General features: G+C 40.3%; 1 protein-coding gene across 1 annotated transcript in view; it reads left to right on the top strand.

The window, feature by feature from the left end:
• The first annotated feature begins 5047 nt into the window (after positions 1-5047).
• The window catches only part of abhd15a (abhydrolase domain containing 15a), a 31786-nt gene continuing 14086 nt past the window's right edge, over positions 5048-22747 (top strand). The window contains exon 1 of the mRNA XM_061919215.1: positions 5048-5680. Coding sequence (XP_061775199.1) covers positions 5234-5680 — 447 coding nt within the window. The 5' untranslated portion in view covers positions 5048-5233. The remainder of the gene's footprint in view (positions 5681-22747) is intronic.

Raw genomic sequence — 22747 nt, 5'->3', positions numbered from 1 at the left:
CTAGAGCGCATTTTTCATTTTTCGGGTTTGGTTTTTTCATTATATCGCAATTTCTGCTAGTCCTGATGTGTGTGCCAAGTTTGGTGAGTTTTGAAGCATTTTAAGGGGGTCAAATTACAGATCAAAGAGGCAAAAGTAGCATTTTTTTTTGAAAATTTTGCTTTGAATGGGTTTTTGCAAAATTTTTGTTGATTTTTGCCCCAGAAGATACAATTATGAAATGTAGGTCTAAGTCAGCCCTATATAGAGGTTTTTGTTTCATGTCTCTACGACATTCCTAACGGAAGTTACAAGCAGTCTGTTTTTTTTTTTTCCTAGGGGGCGCTAGCGCGCAATTTTCATTTTTGGGGTTTGGTTGCTTAATAAGTTGGGGTGTCCCAGTAGACCGATGAGTTTGTCAAATTTGGTGAGTTTTGAAGCATGTTAAGGGGGTCAAATTAGGGTGCGAAGGTGCGGAATAAACAATAATAATAAAACGCAGCAGATTCAATAGGGTCCTTGCCATGGCAAAGGACAGAGTCCTTTGCTGGCAGTGCGGACCCTAATAATAAAACAAAGCAGATTCAATAGGGTCCTTGCCATGGCAAAGGACAGAGTCCTTTGCTGGCAGTGCGGACCCTAATAAAGAATAATAAAACGCTACAGATTCAATAGGGTCCTTGCCTTAGCAAAGGACATGGAGTCCTTTGCTGGCAGGGCGGACCCTAATAAAACGGACCAGATTCAATAGGGTCCTTGCCTATGGCAAAGGACTCCTGTGGAGTCCTTTGCCATAAGCAGGGCGGACCCTAATAATAAGAAAACGTTACAGATTCAATAGGGTCCTTGCATGGCAAAGGACATGGATGTCCTTTGCCATTGCAGGGCGGACCCTAATAAGAAACGTTACAGATTCAATAGGGTCCTTGCATGGCAAAGGACATGGATGTCCTTTGCCATTGCAGGGCGGACCCTAATAAGAAACGTTACAGATTCAATAGGGTCCTTGCCTTAGCAAAGGACATGGATGTCCTTTGCTGGCAGGGCGGACCCTAATTAATAATGCAAAATAATAAATAAAAAAATTAAAGCCCTTATGTGCCCAAGAACGTATTGAGTTTGTAAAAAACACAACAATATAACAAAAAAATTAACTGCTGTTTGGGAAAGTTAACCAAAGAGAAGTGAAGTGAATTACATTTATATAGCGCTTTTTCTCTAGTGACTCAAAGCGCTTTTAACGTAGTGAAACCTGATACCTAAGTTACATTTAAACCAGTGTGGGTGGCACTGGGAGCAGGTGGGTAAAGTGTCTTGCCCAAGGACACAACGGCAGTAACTAGGATGGCACAAGCGGGAATCGAACCTGCAACCCTCAAGTTGCTGACACGGCCACTCTACCAACCGAAATTATTTTAATTTTTATTCGCAATTTGGGCTTATCAGACCCTAATTAAAATAAAAACTAAGAATCATCTTTCGATATGATTTACTTAGTCCATAAGTACACATACGTGTACTACATGTTTAGTGACATGCTAATTCTTATTTTTTTACTCTTTTTTTTTTTTTCCAAATTCCATTGTATGTTATACTCTTCTGACACCACCAGATGGCAGTATAAGTGCCCACATATGTGGCCATAAGACCCCAATTCAGTAGTGTACACAATTGTGGAAATAGGAGCTAAAAAGTGCTGTCCACGCATGTGGCCACTAAGCCTTTAGAGATTTTAATAAAGCGAAATTAGTCAAATGAATTATATTTATATAGCGCATTTCTCTAGTGACTCAAAGCGCTTGTAACGTAGTGAAACCTGATACCTAAGTTACATTCAAACCAGTGTGGGTGGCACTGGGAGCAGGTGGGTAAAGTGTCTTGCCCAAGGACACAACGCCAGTGACTAGGATGGCGGAAGCGGGGATCGAACCTGCAACCCTCAAGTTGCTGGCATGGCCGCTCTACCAACCGAGCTATACCGGTTGTGAAACACTATTAATGTAATCACACTAATGTCGCTCTAATACCAATACTGGTATTGATTATATTGATATTTAGACATCACGGTTACAAATAATACATTTACTTCACTAAACGTTCAATAACTGGCATTGTTTTTTGAGTATCTGGGAAAATACGTAGGTGCAGTACTATTTTTAGGTTAGTCGTCTGGGGTCAATGGCAGCGAAGTCGTCACTTCATATTTCTCCTGCGTCGGGTGAATCATTCATTTGTTCGTACGCGGCTCTTTTTGACTAAATATGTGCTAGAATGCGTTCATTTTTTGGTTCAAAATCAGCTTCTTTCGCGACCTTCTTCTCATCCATTGTGGCAGCGTCACAGTGCATTAAGCAGGGTTGAAGCTGAGTGTCCATTGACTTCAGTGGAGGAGCACAGAGCGGGTTGCTCCAATGCAGCCAAACTGGAACGTGATTGGACGGACTAACTTTTCCACTTTCATTCCCTTGTTCGTGTGGATGTGAAGAATTTTACAATCCTGTAAGTCAGGGGTAGGGAACCTATGGCTCTAGAGCCAGATGTGGCTCTTTTGATGACTGCATCTGGCTCTCAGATCAATCTTAGCTGACATTGCTTAAAGCGATAATTATGAATAATTTTGCTGGTAATTACAGTGCTAAAAATAACGCGCAAAATATAAAACATTCTCATGCATTTAAATCCATCCATCCGTTTTCTACCGCACCTGTTCAAGAAGTCGCATTAATGGTAAAAAGTATTTTATGTCACGATGCTGCAGGGTTGTGCTCCCATTTAGGTAAAAACATGATTTAATCTAAACTAAAAAAAGATACAAACAAAAATCGCCCACAGCGGAGGCACAACTTGGGCTAAGGAAGAAAGCTAACGCATAAACAGACTATGAACATAAATCATCAAAACTTACTTGGCATGGCATGAAGCGCGAAACTATGGGAAGGCATGAAACAAGTCAGCACGGAGCAAGAAAAGATCACATTGACGCCAGGGTGACTGACTGGCAAAGACAAGCTTAAATACTGCCTCTGATTAGTGCTCGGGAAGCAGGTGAGCGGGGATTTTGTCCACCAGAGACAGGTGGACAAAATGAGTAACCACGGACATGGCTTTTAGGTAAAAACATGACTTTATTTAAACTAAAAAAAGATACAAACAAAAATCGCTCACAGCGGAGGCACAACTTGGGCTAAGGAAGGAAGCTAACGCATTAACAGACTATGAACTAAATCAAACAAAACTTACTTGGCATGGCATGAAGCGCGAAACTATGGCAAGGCATGAAATAAGTCAGCACAGAGCAAGAAAAGATCACATTGACGCCAGGGCGACTAACTGGCAAAGACAAGCTTAAATACTGCCTCTGATTAGTGCTCGGGAAGCAGGTGAGCGGGCGTTTTGTCCACCAGAGACAGGTGGACAAAATGAGTAACCACGGACATGGCATTTAGGTTAAAACATGACTTAATTTAAACTAAAAAAAGATACAAACAAAAATCGCCCACAGCGGAGGCATAACTTGGGCTAAGTAAGAAAGCTAACGCATAAACAGACTATGAACTAAATCAAACAAAACTTACTTGGCATGGCATGGAGCACGAAACTATGGGAAGGCATGAAACAAGTCAGCACAGAGCAAGAAAAGATAACATTGACGCCGGGGCGACTGACTGGCAAAGACGAGCTTAAATACTGCCTCTGATTAGTGCTCGGGAAGCAGGTGAGCGGGGATTTTGTCCACTAGAGACAGGTGGACAAAATGAGTAACCACGGACATGGCATTTAGGTAAAAACATGACTTAATTTAAACTAAAAAAAGATACAAACAAAAATCGCTCACAGCGGAGGCATAACTTGGGCTAAGTAAGAAAGCTAACGCATAAACAGACTATGAACTAAATCAAACAAAACTTACTTGGCATGGCATGAAGCGCGAAACTATGGCAAGGCATGAAACAAGTCAGCACAGGGCGACTGACTGGCAAAGACGAGCTTAAATACTGCCTCTGATTAGTGCTCGGGAAGCAGGTGAGCGTGGATTTTGTCCACCAGAGACAGGTGGTCAAAATGAGTAACCACGGACATGGCATTTAGGTAAAAACATGACTTAATTTAAACTAAAAAAAGATACAAACAAAAATCGCTCACAGCGGAGGCATAACTTGGGCTAAGGAAGAAAGCTAACGCATAAACAGACTATGAACATAAATCAAACAAAACTTACTTGGCATGGCATGAAGCGCGAAACTATGGCAAGGCATGAAACAAGTCAGCACAGAGCAAGAAAAAATAACATTGACGCCAGGGCGACTGACTGGCAAAAACGAGCTTAAAAACTGCCTCTGATTAGTGCTCGGGAGGCAGGTGAGCGGGGATTTTGTCCACCAGAGACAGGTGGACAAAATGACTAACCACGGACATGGCATTTAGGTAAAAACATGACTTAATTTAAACTAAAAAAAGATACAAACAAAAATCGCTCGCAGCGGCGGCATAACTTGGGCTAAGGAAGAAAGCTAACGCATAAACAGACTATGAACTAAATCAAACAAAACTTACTTGGCATGGCATGAAGCGCGAAACTATGGCAAGGCATGAAACAAGTCAGCACAGAGCAAGAAAAGATCACATTGACGCCAGGGCGACTGACTGGCAAAGACGAGCTTAAATACTGCCTCTGATTAGTGCTCGGGAAGCAGGTGGACAAAATGAGTAACCAAGGAAACCAGACAAGGGAGTGGAAAAAAAACAGGAACTTAAAGAGTCCAAAGGACAAACAGCACATGGCCAAACAAAAACATGATCAACAGACATGACATTTTATTTATTATTGGTTAGCTTCAGAATAACAATGTTATGAAAAAGAATAAGATAATTTTTATACTGTAAAAATGTTGGTCTTAATTAAAAATGCAGGCTTTTAGTTGTATTCAGTGTTAAAAAATATGATATACATTTTGAAATATTTGGCTTTCATGGCTCTCTCAGCCAAAAAGGTTCCCGACCCCTGTTCTAGAAGGATACCTGCTCATCACAGCAAGAGGGGGCGGGGCTTGACAGGGGGGGCGTGTCTTCCGTTTACATTGACTGAAGGGGACATTTTTGTTTCTCACGGTTGCAGGTTGAAGTCTCTGCCGGTTCAGACATGGAAGATCCCCGCTGCGCATCGCGGACTTCACGGGGAAACAAAAAGGGGATTTTATCAAATTAAACCCGGATTTTCGCGACTTTTTTTTTTAAGTCGGCGTCAAACGCGAACATGCTGGGATGTCTCGCGGCGCTCTGCGTCGCGGTCCTGCTGCTCGCCGCGACCTGGTGCGCATTGTGTAAACTTTCTTCCGGCGGGAGGCGGACGGACGCCGCGGGAACCCGCAGCAGCGCGGAGCTCGTCTGTAAGCCCTCCGCGCTGGCCAAACACCTCCTGAAGACCTGCACCTCCTTCGCGGACTACACGCCGTGCGCGGCATGGACGTGGCGGGCCGGCGCCGTCCTCCGGAGCGCGTACGAGGCGTTCTGCTCCGGCGGCGGCGGCGGCACGGTGCACTTCGCCAGGGACCACCTGCAGCTGAGCGACGGCGGACTGGTGGCTTTGGACTGGGCTTTCCCCAAGTACCAGAAGAGACGCAGGACCTCCGGCCAGTCCGCCAGCCCGGTGCTGCTCATCATCCCCAATTCTTTCGGCAAGATCACCAGGAATGTGATGCAGGTAACGTCAAATAACGTCCAACTCCACAGCTGTTTGTAATATTTCCAAAATGACGCCCGCACATGAAAATATAATTAAGCACTTCATTTCACCTGCTATGTAAACTCTCAGAAAATCTTTTTTAAAGAATGTTCTCTCAAAACTACACACAACTGCTCCTTCTAGAACTGGGGTGTCAAACTCAAATACAGAATGGGCCAAAATGTAAAACTGAACAAAGAAGAAATTAATCTTTTAATAGGGACCCAAACAAGTTTTGCATTGAATATTGGACAAGCAAGGCTTATATAACTTTATAGCAGGGGTCGGGAACCTTTTTGGATGAGAGAGCCAAAAAGTCAATCAATCAATCAATCAATGTTTACTTATATAGCCCTAAATCACTAGTGTCTCAAAGGGCTGCACAAACCACCACGACATCCTCGGTAGGCCCACATAAGGGCAAGGAAAACTCACACCCAGTGGGACATCGGTGACAATGATGACTATGAGAACTTTGGAGAGGAGGAAAGCAATGGATGTCGAGCGGGTCTAACATGATACTGTGAAAGTTCAATCCATAATGGATCCAACACAGTCGCGAGAGTCCAGTCCAAAGCGGATCCAACACAGCAGCGAGAGTCCCGTTCACAGCGGAGCCAGCAGGAAACCATCCCAAACGGAGGCGGATCAGCATCGCAGAGATGTCCCCAGCCGATACACAGGCAAGCAGTACATGGCCACCGGATCGGACCGGACCCCCTCCACAAGGGAGAGTGGGACATAGAAGAAAAAGAAAAGAAACGGCAGATCAACTGGTCTAAAAAGGGAGTCTATTTAAAGGCTAGAGTATACAAATGAGTTTTAAGGTGAGACTTAAATGCTTCTACTGAGGTAGCATCGCGAACTGTTACCGGGAGGGCATTCCAGAGTACTGGAGCCCGAACGGAAAACGCTCTATAGCCCGCAGACTTTTTTTGGGCTTTGGGAATCACTAACAAGCCGGAGTCCTTTGAACGCAGATTTCTTGCCGGGACATATGGTACAATACAATCGGCATGATAGGATGGAGCTAGACCGTGTAGTATTTTATACGTAAGTAGTAAAACCTTAAAGTCACATCTTAAGTGCACAGGAAGCCAGTACAGGCGTAATGTGATCAAACTTTCTTGTTCTTGTCAAAAGTCTAGCAGCCGCATTTTGTACCAACTGTAATCTTTTAATGCTAGACATGGGGAGACCCGAAAATAATACGTTACAGTAGTCCAGGCGAGACGTAACAAACGCATGGATAATGATCTCAGCGTCTTTAGTGGACAGAATGGAGCGAATTTTAGCGATATTACGGAGATGAAAGAAGGCCGTTTTAGTAACGCTTTTAATGTGTGCCTCAAAGGAGAGAGTTGGGTCGAAGATAATACCCAGATTCTTTACCGTGTCGCCTTGTTTAATTGTTTGGTTGTCAAATGTTAGAGTTGTATTATTAAATAGAGTTCGGTGTCTAGCAGGACCGATAATCAGCATTTCCGTTTTTTTGGCGTTGAGTTGCAAAAAGTTAGCGGACATCCATTGTTTAATTTCATTAAGACACCCATCCATTTTCTACCGCATATTCCCTTTGGGGTTGCGGGGGGCACTGGTGCTTATCTCAGCTACAATTGGGCGGAAGGTGGGGTACACCCTGGACAAGTCGCCACCTCTTCGCAGGGCCTGCAAAATAGTTGCATTAGTAAATTGAGACAACGATGATGTCCAACGTTGGATCCACGTTGCTGGTTGGGAAACGACAAAAATTCAATGGTCAAATCAACGTCAGGACCCGACATTGATTAAGCGTTGTGAAGTGAATTATATTTATATAGCGCTTTTCTCTAGTGACTCAAAGCGCTTAACATAGTGAAACCCAATATCTACGTTACATTTAAAGCAGTGTGGGTGGCACTGGGAGCAGGTGGGTAAAGTGTCTTGCCCAAGGACACTACGGCAGTGACTAGGGTGGCAGAAGCGGGAATCGAACCTGCAACCCTTTAAGTTGCTGGCACGGCCACTCTACCAACCGAGCTATACCTTCCCAAAAAGGATGTCGTTTCAACGTTGTGGAATATTGGTTGGGAAATGACCAAAATTCAATGGTCAAATCGTCTGAACCAGACATTGACTAAAAGTTGTCAAAAATATTGTTGTTTTAACGTTGTATTTGTGTTGTGAAATGTTGATTGGAAAATAACCAAATTTCAATGGTCAAATCAACGTCAGGACCCGACATTGATGCAACGTCGTCAAAAATGATGTTTCAATGTATTTGTGTTGTAGAATATTAGTTGGGAAAAGACCAAAATTCAATGGTCAAATCGTCAAAACCAGACATTGATTAAACGTCGTCAAAAATATTGTTGTTTCAACGTTGTATTTGTGTTATGGAATGTTGATTGGAAAATGACCAAATTTCAATGGTCAAATAAACGTCACAAGCTGACATTGATTAAACGTCGTCGAAAAGGATGTTGTTTCAACGTTGTATTTGTGTTGTGGAATATTGGTTGAGAAATGACCAAATTTCAATGGTCAAATCGTCAGAACCCAACGTTGTCAAAAAGATTGTTGTTTCAACGTTGTATTTGTGTTTTAAAATATGGGTTGGGAAATGACCAAAATTCAATGGTCAAATTAATGTCACAAGCTGACATTGATTAAACCTCGGGGAAAAAGATGTTGTTTCAACGTTGTATTTGTGTTGTGGAATATTGGTTGGAAAATGACCAATATTTAATGGTCAGATCAACGTTAGAACCCAACGTTGATTAAACATTGTCAAAAAGCGTGTTTTTTTCTATGTTGTATTTGTGTTGTAGAAAGTTGGCTGGGGAATGACCAAAATTCAACGGTCAAATCAACTCAGAGCCCAACATTGATTAAACGTCGTCAAAAATGATGTTTCAATGTATTTGTGTTCTAGAATATTGGTAGGGAAATGACCAAAATTCAAGGGTCAAATCGTCAGAACCAGAGATTGATTAAACGTTGTCAAAACTATTGTTGTTTCAACGATGTATTTGTGTTGTGGAATGTTGGATGGAAAATGACCAAAATTCAATGATCAAATCGTCAGAACCCAACATTGATTAAACGTTGTCAAACAGATTGTTGTTTCAAAGTTGTATTTGTGTTGTAGAATGTTGGTGGGAAAATGACCACATTTCAATGGTCAAATCAACGTCAGAACCCAACATTGATTGAACATCGTCAAAAAGCGTGTTGTTTCAATGTTATGTTTGTGTTGTGGAATATTGGTCGGGAAAAGACCAAAACTTAATGGTGAAATCAGCTCAGAATCCAACATTGATTAAACGTTGTCAAAAAGCATGTTGCTTTTTTAACGTATTTGTATTGTAGGATATTGGTTGAAAAATAGATACAATGTTAATTATACCGATATGGTTTTTTAAAACTGAATTCTAAACAACATTGCAAAATAGTTGTATTAGTAAATTGAGATAACGGTGATGTCCAATGTTGATTGGGAAATGACCAACATTCAATGGTCAAATCGACGTCAGAACCCAACATTGATTAAACGCCGTCGAAAAGGATGTTGTTTCAATGTTGTATTTGTGTTGAAGAATATTGGTTGAGAAATGACCAAAATTCAATGGTCAAATCAACGTCAGAATTCGACATCGATTAAACGTCGTCAAATATTATGTTTCAACGTATTTGTCTTGTAGATAAAACGTCAAAAAGCATGTTGTTTCAATGTTATGTTTGTGTTGTAGAATATTGGTTGGGAAATGACCAAAATTCAATGGTCAGATCAACGTCAGAATTCGACATTGCTCAAACGTCGTCAAATATTATGTTTCAATGTATTTGTGTTGTAGATAACACGTCAAAAAGCATGTTGTTTCAATGTTATGTTTGTGTTGTAGAATATTGATTGGGAAATGACCAAAATTCAATGATCAAATTGTCAGAACCCAACATTGATTAAAGGTTGTCCAACAGATTGTTGTTTCAAAGTTGTATTTGTGTTTTAGAATGTTGGTGGGAAAATGACCACATTTCAATGGTCAAATCAACGTCAGAACCCAACATTGATTGAACGTCGTCAAAAAGCATGTTGTTTCAATGTTATGTTTGTGTTGTGGAATATTGGTCGGGAAAAGACCAAAATTCAATGGTGAAATCAGCTCAGAATCCAACATTGATTATACGTTTTCAAAAAGCATGTTGCTTTTTTGACGTTGTATTTGTATTGTAGGATATTGGTTGAAAAATAGATACAACGTTGATTATACCTATATGATATTTTTAAACCGAATTCTAAACAACATTGCTAAATAGTTGTATTAGTAAATTGAGATAACGGTGATGTCCAATGTTGATTGGGAAATGACCAAAACTCAATGGTCAAAGCGACGTCAGAACCCAACATTGATTAAACGTCGTCGAAAAGGATGTTGTTTCAACGTTGTATTTGTGTTGAAGAATATTGGTTGAGAAATGACCAAAATTCAATGGTCAAATAAACGTCTCAAAGTCACAAGCTGACGTTGATTAAACGTTGTCGGATACATGTTTGAATGTTGTATTCGTGTTGTAGAATATTGGTTTGGAAATTACCAAATTTAAATGGTCAAATCAACGTCAGAACCCAACATTGATTGAACGTCGTCAAAAAGCATGTTGTTTCAATGTTATGTTTGTGTTGTGGAATATTGGTCAGGAAAAGACCAAAATTCAATGGTGAAATCAGCTCAGAATCCAACATTGATTAAACGTTGTCAAAAAGCATGTTGCTTTTTTGACGTTGTATTTGTATTGTAGGATATTGGTTGAAAAATAGATACAACGTTAATTATACCTATATGATTTTTTAAAACTGAATTCTAAACAACATTGCAAAATAGTTGTATTAGTAAATTGAGATAACGGTGATGTCCAATGTTGATTGGGAAATGACCAACATTCAATGGTCAAATCGACGTCAGAACCCAACATTGATTAAACGTCGTCGAAAAGGATGTTGTTTCAACGTTGTATTTGTGTTGAAGAATATTGGTTGAGAAATGACCAAAATTCAATGGTCAAATAAACGTCAGAATTCGACATTGCTCAAACGTCGTCAAATATTATGTTTCAATGTATTTGTGTTGTAGATAAAACGTCAAAAAGCATGTTGTTTCAATGTTATGTTTGTGTTGTAGAATATTGATTGGGAAATGACCAAAATTCAATGATCAAATCGTCAGAACCCAACATTGATTAAACGTTGTCAAACAGATTGTTGTTTCAAAGTTGTATTTGTGTTGTAGAATGTTGGTGGGAAAATGACCACATTTCAATGGTCAAATCAACGTCAGAACCCAACATTGATTGAACGTCGTCAAAAAGCATGTTGTTTCAATGTTATGTTTGTGTTATGGAATATTTGTCAGGAAAAGACCAAAATTCAATGGTGAAATCAGCTCAGAATCCAACATTGATTAAACGTTGTCAAAAAGCATGTTGCTTTTTTGACGTTGTATTTGTATTGTAGGATATTGGTTGTAAAATAGATACAACGTTGATTATACCTATATGATATTTTTAAACCGAATTCTAAACAACATTGCTAAATAGTTGTATTAGTAAATTGAGATAACGGTGATGTCCAATGTTGATTGGGAAATGACCAAAACTCAATGGTCAAAGCGACGTCAGAACCCAACATTGATTAAACGTCGTCGAAAAGGATGTTGTTTCAACGTTGTATTTGTGTTGAAGAATATTGGTTGAGAAATGACCAAAATTCAATGGTCAAATAAACGTCTCAAAGTCACAAGCTGACGTTGATTAAACGTTGTCGGATACATGTTTGAATGTTGTATTCGTGTTGTAGAATATTGGTTTGGAAATTACCAAATTTAAATGGTCAAATCAACGTCAGAACCCAACATTGATTGAACGTCGTCAAAAAGCATGTTGTTTCAATGTTATGTTTGTGTTGTGGAATATTGGTCAGGAAAAGACCAAAATTCAATGGTGAAATCAGCTCAGAATCCAACATTGATTAAACGTTGTCAAAAAGCATGTTGCTTTTTTGACGTTGTATTTGTATTGTAGGATATTGGTTGAAAAATAGATACAACGTTAATTATACCTATATGATTTTTTAAAACTGAATTCTAAACAACATTGCAAAATAGTTGTATTAGTAAATTGAGATAACGGTGATGTCCAATGTTGATTGGGAAATGACCAACATTCAATGGTCAAATCGACGTCAGAACCCAACATTGATTAAACGTCGTCGAAAAGGATGTTGTTTCAACGTTGTATTTGTGTTGAAGAATATTGGTTGAGAAATGACCAAAATTCAATGGTCAAATAAACGTCAGAATTCGACATTGCTCAAACGTCGTCAAATATTATGTTTCAATGTATTTGTGTTGTAGATAAAACGTCAAAAAGCATGTTGTTTCAATGTTATGTTTGTGTTGTAGAATATTGATTGGGAAATGACCAAAATTCAATGATCAAATCGTCAGAACCCAACATTGATTAAACGTTGTCAAACAGATTGTTGTTTCAAAGTTGTATTTGTGTTGTAGAATGTTGGTGGGAAAATGACCACATTTCAATGGTCAAATCAACGTCAGAACCCAACATTGATTGAACGTCGTCAAAAAGCATGTTGTTTCAATGTTATGTTTGTGTTATGGAATATTTGTCAGGAAAAGACCAAAATTCAATGGTGAAATCAGCTCAGAATCCAACATTGATTAAACGTTGTCAAAAAGCATGTTGCTTTTTTGTCGTTGTATTTGTATTGTAGGATATTGGTTGAAAAATAGATACAACGTTGATTATACCTATATGATATTTTTAAACCGAATTCTAAACAACATTGCTAAATAGTTGTATTAGTAAATTGAGACAACGGTGATGTCCAATGTTGATTGGGAAATGACCAAAACTCAATGGTCAAATCGACGTCAGAACCCAACATTGATTAAACGCCGTCGAAAAGGATGTTGTTTCAATGTTGTATTTGTGTTGAAGAATATTGGTTGAGAAATGACCAAAATTCAATGGTCAAATCAACGTCAGAATTCGACATTGATTAAACGTCGTCAAATATTATGTTTCAACGTATTTGTCTTGTAGATAAAATGTCAAAAAGCATGTTGTTTCAATGTTATGTTTGTGTTGTGGAATATTGGTTGGGAAATGACCAAAATTCAATGGTCAAATCAACGTCAGAACCCAACATTGATTAAATGTTGTCAAACAGATTGTTGTTTCAAAGTTGTATTTGTGTTGTAGAATGTTGGTGGGAAAATTACCACATTTCAATGGTCAAATCAACGTCAGAACCCAACATTGATTGAACGTCGTCAAAAAGTATGTTGTTTCAATGTTATGTTTGTGTTGTGGAATATTGGTCAGGAAAAGACCAAAATTCAATGGTGAAATCAGCTCAGAATCCAACATTGATTAAACGTTGTCAAAAAGCATGTTGCTTTTTTGACGTTGTATTTGTATTGTAGGATATTGGTTGAAAAATAGATATATGATTTTTTTTAACCGAATTCTAAACAACATTGCAAAATAGTCTTATTAGTAAATTGAGACAACGTTGATGTCCAACGTTGTCTCCACAATGTTGGTTGGGAAATGACCAAAATTCAATGCTCAAATCAACGTCAGAACCCAACATTGATTAAACGTCAAAAAGCATGTCAATTCAGTTCATTTCAGTTTATTTTCAGTCTAACAAAAACATATTCAAACATGGATCACGATTCAAAAATGAATAACATGACTGAAACAGTCAGAAGCAAAAAAACTTATATGCCCAACATATATTGTTTCAATGTTGTTTTTCTGTTGTTGAATATTGGTTTAGAATGGCCCTACGATGAGTTGGCGACTTGTCCAGGGTGTATACCACCTTCCGCCCGATTGTAGCTGAGATAGGCACCAGCGCCCCCCGCCGCCCCAACGGGAATACGCGGTAGAAAATGGATGGATGGATGGAATATTGGTTTAGAAATGACTAAATTTCAATGGTCAAATCAATGTCAGAACCCAACATTGATTAAACGTTGTCAAAAACGATGATCGGCGTTAAAAGGCATGAATCCGCAATGCCAATCACGTACTTTTTTTTACATTTTTTTAATGAAAATCAGCCGATACTGATCAACTCATCCCTGGCACTGTGTATGATCATCACTTATCACTACCAGCAACAACTGGAAGCTTTAATCTGCTGAAAGTCAAGGTTGGCAACAAGGATGAAGAAAAAGGGGAAAGGTTTTGATTCTGTAAGCCTTTCTTTTTTCTTTTTTTTGCTGTACATTGTTGGAAGATGAGGCAAATACATCATTTAAAATTGTGCCTGTCACTGGTGAGCCTCAAGGTGTGTGTGTGTGTGTGTGTGTGTGTCGGGGAAAAGATGTAAAAATAGCTCATGTTTGGGCACATGAGTGTGTATATCTACCTCAGATAGGAAGGGAATGTAGAATTTGTAGTGTGGTTGCTTCCTTCTTAAACAGCACATTTGACTTTGCCATACATTTATGAAAACTGCTCTAAATCATGCATTTCTTACAACCGGGATGTCAAACTGGTTTTCATTGAGGGCCTCGTGTCTGCCATCAGGGGCCCGTTTGTAACAGTGAGTAATGTATGGATTTGGCTCTGTATTTCCTTATTAATTATATCAATTGTATTAAGTTGATAGTCAAACCTCAGTAGAAGCATTTAAGTCTCACCTTAAAACTCATTTGTATACTCTAGCCTTTAAATAGACTCCCTTTTTAGACCAGTTGATCTGCCGTTTCTTTTCTTTTTCTTCTATGTCCCACTCTCCCTTGTGGAGGGGGTCCGGTCCGATCCGGTGGCCATGTACTGCTCGCCTGTGTATCGGCTGGGGACATCTCTGCGCTGCTGATCCGCCTCCGCTTGGGATGGTTTCCTGCTGGCTCCGCTGTGAACGGGACTCTCGCTGCTGTGTTGGATCCGCTTTGGACTGGACTCTCGCGACTGTGTTGGATCCATTGTGGATTGAACTTTCACAGTATCATGTTAGACCCGCTCGACATCCATTGCTTTCCTCCTCTCCAAGGTTCTCATAGTCATCATTGTCACCGACGTCCCACTGGGTGTGAGTTTTCCTTGCCCTTATGTGGGCCTACCGAGGATGTCGTAGTGGTTTGTGCAGCCCTTTGAGACACTAGTGATTTAGGGCTATATAAGTGAACATTGATTGATTGATTGATTGAACCTCGGATTCAGGAGGAACAGTGTGGTTTTCGTCCTGGTCGTGGAACTGTGGACCAGCTCTATACTCCCGGCAGGGTTCTTGAGGGTGCATGAGAGTTTGCCCAACCAGTCTACATGTGCTTTGTGGACTTGGAGAAGGCATTCGACCGTGTCCCTCGGGAAGTCGTGTGGGGAGTGTTCAGAGAGTATGGGGTATCGGACTGTCTTATTGTGGCGGTCCGCTCCCTGTACGATCAGTGCCAGAGCTTGGTCCGCATAAGTCGAACACATTTCCAGTGAGGGTTGGACTCCGCCAAGGCTGTCCTTTGTCACCGATTCTGTTCATAACTTTTATGGACAGAATTTCTAGGCGCAGTCAAGGCGTTGAGGGGTTCCGGTTTGGTGACCGCAGGATTAGGTCTCTGCTTTTTGCAGATGATGTGGTCCTGATGGCTTCATCTGACCGGGATCTTCAGCTCTCGCTGGATCGGTTCGCAGCCGAGTGTGAATCGACCGGACTCCAAGTCCGAGTCCATGGTTCTCACCCGGAAAAGGGTGGAATGCCATCTCCGGGTTGGGGAGGAGACCCTGCCCCAAGTGGAGGAGTTCAAGTACCTAGGAGTCTTGTTCACGAGTGAGGGAAGAGTGGATCGTGAGATCGACAGGCGGATCGGTGCGGCGTCTTCAGTAATGCGGACGTTGTACCGATCCGTTGTGGTGAAGAAGGAGCTGAGCCGGAAGGCAAAGCTCTCAATTTGCCGCTCGATCTACGTCCCCATCCTCACCTACGGTCATGAGCTTTGGGTCATGACCGAAAGGATAAGATCACGGGTACAAGCGGCCCAAATGAGTTTGGGTCTCTCCCTTAGAGATAGGGTGAGAAGCTCTGCCATCCGGGAGGAACTCAAAGTAAAGCCGCTGCTCCTTCACATCGAGAGGAGCCAGATGAGGTGGTTCGGGCACCTGGTCAGGATGCCACCCGAACGCCTCCCTAGGGAGGTGTTTAGGGCACGTCCAGCTGGTAGGAGGCCACGGGGTAGACCCAGGACACGTTGGGAAGACTATGTCTCCCGGCTGGCCTGGGAACGCCTCGGGATCCCCCGGGAAGAGCTAGACGAAGTGGCTGGGGAGAGGGAAGTCTGGGTTTCCCTGCTTAGGCTGTTGCCCCCGCGACCCGACCTCGGATAAGCGGAAGATGATGGATGGATGGTTTTAAGTTGACGGTCCATTTTGAAGTAAAAAATGTACTGTAAAATATGGTGTTTTTTTTGTTTAGTTTTTTTACAACATTTTACGGCATATCTGAGCAAATTAAGGCACATGCGGCTTGTTAAAATTTCAATCTGGCCCGCCGGACATTCCCAAATATTTTTTTTCGATCTTTAAGATGGAAAATGTAGCTGCTATTATGATGTGCAGTGATGTTTTGTAAGTTTTGATTGATTGAAACTTTTATTAGTAGATAGCACAGTTCAGTACATATTCCGTACAATTGACCACTAAATGTTGTTTAAGTCGGGGTCCAAGTTAATCAATTCATGGTAAACTGTGCTATACTTAAACTGTACAAAGTAGTTCAATGGTTAGAATCTGCGATTTTGGATGATATACCAGTTGCTATGGTAATCTAATTAGTTTCTATGGTCATCTAATTGGTTACTATGGTAATCTACGTCACAGCAGCTCAGGCGAGCCACCAAGCAGTGTGGGTGGAAAGCGTTTCCGCAGATACGGAAGGAGATTTTCACAACAAAGTTCTATATTTTGTCAATATTCAGTGTTTTATCGTTCATAGAAAAATGTAAAATTACATTACATTTTTTAAGGCGGTCCGTCATAACGTTTGTAGCATTCAATCAGGCGTTATTGTGAGGTTTTGTATTAGTGTTCCGAAAAATAGATTGTGACGGACTCTTGCCATCGTGCGGTATTTTTATAGCTAGAATTCACTGAAATCCAAGTATTTCTTTTATTTATGTGTATATATATATCTCCATCCATTTTCTACCACTTATTCCCTTTCGGGGTTGCGAGGGGTGCTGGCGCCTATCTCAGCTACAATCGGGCGGAAGGAGGTGTACACTCTGGACAAATCGCCACCTCATCGCAGGGCCAACATTCACACTCACATTCACACACTAGGGACAATTTAGTGTTGCCAATCAACCTATCCCCAGGTGCATGTCTTTGGAAGTGGGAGGAAGCCGGAGTACCCGGAGGGAACCCACACATTCACGGGGAGAACATGCAAACTCCACACAGAAAGATCCCGAGCCTGGTATTGAACCCAGGACTGCAGGACCTTCGTATTGTGAGGCAGACGCACTAAACCCTCTTCCACCGTGAAGCCTATATATATATATATATATATATATATATATATGTATATATATATATATATATATATATATATATATATATATATATATATATATATATATATATATATGTATATATATATATATATACATATGTATATATATATAAATATATATAAATATGTATATATATATAAATATGTATATGCATGTATGTATATATATATGTATATATATATTATTTATTAATAATTTAAATAAATTATAAATTATGTATATATTTGGCTTTCATCTGTTTTAATAAGAGACACAATAGTGTCAAAGTCATGATTTTTTTTTTTTTCATGCTAGAAATAAGAAATTATTACTTTAAAAAAGTAGTTTTCTACTTGTGAGTGTTGATGACACAGCTTTGCAACAGTTAATATTCTAGTTTTCAAGCATGTTTTAGTCAATGTAAGTCGTCAAATCTCAGCTGTAATATCTTAGTAAGATCATTTAGGACCAAAACCCTTAAAACGAGTAAAACACTCTAACATTAAATCTGCTTAGTGAGAAGAATGATCTTATCAGACAGAAAATAAGCAAATATCACTGTTATTTGAGATATTTCATCTTACTCAGATTTCAGTTTTTGCAGTGCACGGCCTGTAGACTTGGGGGTCCACCCTGAAGGAATTTACCACTGAGCTGCCAGTCAAGCCGCAAGCCCAAGCGGAGAAACTGCAGTCATGCTTTTATTTTGGTTTGTCTGCGAGAGCCCAAACAATCCCAGCACTGAAGTCTTCTTGTCCAACACTGCTCAATAATTCTTCCCAGGAAAATAACGTATGAGATTTACCGTCACCGACAAGCACGAGTCTGGAATTTTGCCAAACATAAAAAAATTCAATCTAGAGAAGAAATGATGAGACTTGCTATGGCTAAAACCATTTCACATTCAGAAAATATCAATCAATCAATCAATCAAAGGGCTGCACAAAACACAACCACGTCCTCTGTTCAGATCCCAAATAAGGGCAAAGAAAAACTCACAACCCAGTGCGATGTCAATGTGATAGACTATGAAAAACCTTTGTGAGGACCGCAGATGTGGGTGACCCCCAACAACCTCCCTTAGGGGAGACTGGATGCAATGGACGTAGAGTGGGTCTAGCATAATATTGTTAAAGTCCAGTCCACAGCGGATCTAACATAATAGTGAGAGTCCAGTCCACAGTGGATCTAACATTAGTGTGAGCATCCAGTCCATAGTGGATCTAACATAATAGTATGATAGTCCAGTCCATAGTGGATCTAACATAATAGTGGGAGTCCAGTCCATAGTGGATCTAACATAATAGTATGATAGTCCAGTCCATAGTGGATTTAACCTAATAGTGAGAGTCCAGTCCACAGTGGATCTAACATAATAGTGTGATAGTCCAGTCCATAGTGGATCTAACATAATAGTGAGAGTCCAGTCCATAGTGGATCTAACATAATAGTGAAAGTCCAGTCCATAGTGGATATAACATAATAGTGAGAGTCCAGTCCATAGTGGATCTAACATAATAGTGAGAGTCCAGTCCATAGTGGATCTAACATAATAGTATGAGAGTCCAGTCCATAGTGGATCAAACATAATAGTGAGAGTCTAGTCCATAGTGGATCCAACATGATAGTGTGAGTTCAGTCCATAGTGGATCTAACATAATAGTGTGAGAGTCCAGTCCATAGTGGATCAAACATAATAGTGAGAGTCCAGTCCATTGTGGATCTAACATAATATTGTGAGTCCAGTCCATAGTGGATCTAACATAGTAGTGTGAGTCCAGTCCATAGTGGATCTAACATAATATTGTGAGAGTCCAGTCCATAGTGGATCTAACATAATATTGTGAGAGTCCAGTCCACTGTGGATCTAACATAATAGTGTGAGAGTTCAGTCCATAGTGGATCTAACATAATAGTGTGAAAGTCCAGTCCATATTGGATCTAACATAGTAGTGTGAGAGTCCAGTCCATAGTGGATCTAACATAATAATGAGATTCCAGTCCATAGTGGATCTAACATAATAGTGACAATCCAGTCCATAGTGGCTCTAACATAATAATGAGAGTCCAGTCCATGGATCTAACATAATAGTGAGAGTCCAGTCCATAGTGGGGCCAAGCAGGAGACCATCTCGAGTGGAGACAGGTCAGCAGCGCAGAGATGTCCCCAACCTATGCACAAGCGAGCGATCCACCCCGGGTCCCGACTTTGGACAACCAGCACAGACCTGTGCCCCCCCTTCCACAAAGGAGAGGGGTGCAGAGCAGAAAATAAATGGCAGATCAACTGGTCTAAAAGGGGGGTTTATTTAAAGGCTAGAGCAGGGGTGCCCATTACGTCGATCGCGAGCTACCAGTCGACCGCGGGGGGTGTGTCAGTCGATCTCCAGCCAGGCTTTTAAAAAAAATAGACCTAAAAATTAGTGATCATCAATCTTCACCAAGACGTCACTTAAATGACATTCACGGTACCGGAGGGTCTTGTGAGATGACGCTGGCTGCTGCAAGATCATTATTATGAAAATATGACCGAGAGGAAGGCGAGAAACACTTTTTATTTCAACAGACTCTCGCGCCGTACCTTCCGTCAAAACTCTAAAGGCCGACTGCACATTTCCTATCTTCACAATAAAAGCCATGCTTCATGCTGCCTGCGCTAACTAAATACAGAGTCTCGGAAAACTGGCGTGCACAAGCGATCCCTCAGAAAGCTGGCGTGCACATCACTTGTGCACGCCAGCTTTCCGAGACTCTTATTTTGTTAGCGCAGGCAGCATGAAGCAGGGCTTTTATTGTGAAGATAGGAAATGTGCAGTCGGCCTTTAGAGTTTTGACGGAAGGGACGGCGCGAATGTCTGTTGAAATAAAAAGTGTTTCTCGCCTTCCTCTCTGTCATTTTTTCATAATAATGAACTGGCAGCAGCCAGCGTCATCTCACAAGACCCTCGGGTGCCGTGAATGTCAATCAAGCAAGCTACGGAATTTGCCGCCAATGTTTTTCTTGTAAAGTGTATGGAAGCTGGATGAATTAGATGCCAAAAACCAACCACTTTCATGTGGTATTGTACAGAAAGGACAACTTTTTTTCTCCTCCATTTGAAAATGTGGGCGTTATCATCATTACTGTCTGATTCCAATCAATGCAAGTCATCAGAATCAGGTAATACACCAACTTATATTCTTGTCTTCGTGAAAGAAAGACATCTATATGTGTTACACATGCTTGTATTATCATTAAACACATTTAACTTGTTTACAAAGATGTCTCTTTCATAAATAAATAAATATAAATGATATATATAAATGAGGTAGATCCCCTCGAGTCGGTCAATTGAAAAGTAGCTCGCCTGCAGAAAAAGTGTGGGCACCCCTGGGCTAGAGTATACAAATGAGTTTTAAGATGGGACTTAAATGCTTCTCTTGAGGTAGCATCTCTAACTGTTACCGGGTGGAACATTCCAGAGTACTGGAGCCCCAATAGAAAACGCTCTATAGCCCGCAGACTTTTTTTGGGCTCCGGGAATCACTAATAAGCCGGAGTTCTTTGAAGGCAGATTTCTTGCCAGGACATGTGGTACAATACAATCAGCAAGATAGGCTGGAGCTAGACAATCACCTGGAGTGGTTAGAGTGTCCAGCCTAAAATCGGTAGGTTCTGAGTTCAAACCCCGGCCGAGTCATACCAAAGACTATACAAAGGGGACCCATTACCTCCCTGCTTGGCACTCAGCATCAAGGGTTGGAATTGGGGGTTTAGTCACCAAAAATGATTCTCGGGCGTGGCCGCCGCTGCTGCTCACTGCTCCCCTCACCTCCCAGGGGGGTGAACAAGAGGATGGGTCAAATGCAGAAAATAATTTTGCCACACCTAATGTGTGTGTGTGACAATTATTGGTACTTTAACTTTAAAAGAAGGATTTAAGGCGGCTTACATTTGACTTTTATTGGGGCCAGCTGACAGTTTTTTCCCCTTTTACATTTAAGTGAGCAGTTAAACTGCGGCAGAAAATACATTTTAGTACGACAAAGTTATTTTTGTCCCAAATGTACATTTAATAACCAGAGGTGAGTAGTAACACCCTACATTTACTCCGTTACATCTACTTGAGTAACTTTTGGGATAAATTGTACTTCTAAGAGTAGTTTTTATGCAACATACTTTTACTTGAGTATATTTATAAAGAAGAAACACTACTTTTACTCCATTTATCTACATTCAGCTCGTTACTCGCTACTTTTTTTTTATTGATCTATTAAAGTTTGTTTTGGTTTTTCAAAGTAGGAACTGCGCATGCCTGCGTTTCACCAATCAAATGCAGTCACTGGTGACGTTGGACCAATCAAACAAAACCAGGCGGTCACATGACCGTCACACGTCGAATCCGACTTAAAAAAGTTGAAAAACTTATTGGGGTGTTACCATTTAGTGGTCAATTGTTCGAAATATGTACTGTACTGTGCAATCTAATAATAAAAGTTTCAATCAATCAATCAAAAGTGTAAAGGAAAAAAGACACTTTTTATTTCAACCGTACTTCCCGTCAAAAACCTAAAGGCTGATCGCACAGTTCCTGTCTTCACAGTAAAAGCGCCGCTCCATCGCGCCTGCGCTAACAAAATAAGAGTCTCCGAAAGCCAGCGCAAACAAGCTAGCAAGCTACGGAGTTTCCCCCAATGTATTTCTTGAAAAGTGTATAAAAACGAATATGGAAGCTGGACAAATAAGATGCCAAAAACCAACGACTTTCATGCGGTATTAGACAGAAAAGAGGAACTTTTTTTCTCCTCCATTTGACAACGTGGACGTTATCAGCACTATACTGTCTGATTCCAATCAATGCAAGTCATCAGAATCAGGTAATACACCAACTTATATTCTTGTCTTCATGAAAGATAGGAATCTATATGTTAAACATGCATGTATATTCATTAAAACACCTTTAACATGTAAACAAAAACGGCAAAATATATATATATATATATATATATATATATATATATATATATATATATATATCCATCCATCCATCCATTTCCTACTGCTTATTCCCTTTGAAGTCCCTTTGAAATCGGGCGGAAGGCGGGGTACACCCTGGACATATTAATATATATGATATATGATGTGTATGTATGTATATGATATGTGTGTGTATGTACATGTATATGTATATATGAGATAGATCACCTCGACTTGGTCATTTATTAAATAATTGATTAATGTTGAAATACTTATTGGGGTGTTACCATTTAGTGGTCAATTGTAGGGAATATGTACTGTACTGTGCAATCTAATAATACAAGTTTCAATCAATCAATCAATCAATGAATGGCTACTGAGCCTATGGTGCTGTTTAGTTATTGTGGCTCAATTTGCCTTTTTTTATTTTAATGTATTATTATTTAATATATGTTATTGTTTTAGTTGCTTAAGAGATATTCCTGGCTCTGAATTTGCTCATTGCTATTTTTATGTTTTTGTGCATTA

The sequence above is a fragment of the Nerophis ophidion genome, linkage group LG13 (genome assembly GCF_033978795.1).
Source record: "Nerophis ophidion isolate RoL-2023_Sa linkage group LG13, RoL_Noph_v1.0, whole genome shotgun sequence".
Classification (NCBI taxonomy): domain Eukaryota; kingdom Metazoa; phylum Chordata; class Actinopteri; order Syngnathiformes; family Syngnathidae; genus Nerophis; species Nerophis ophidion.
This window is presented reverse-complemented; position numbering and strand designations above follow the sequence as displayed.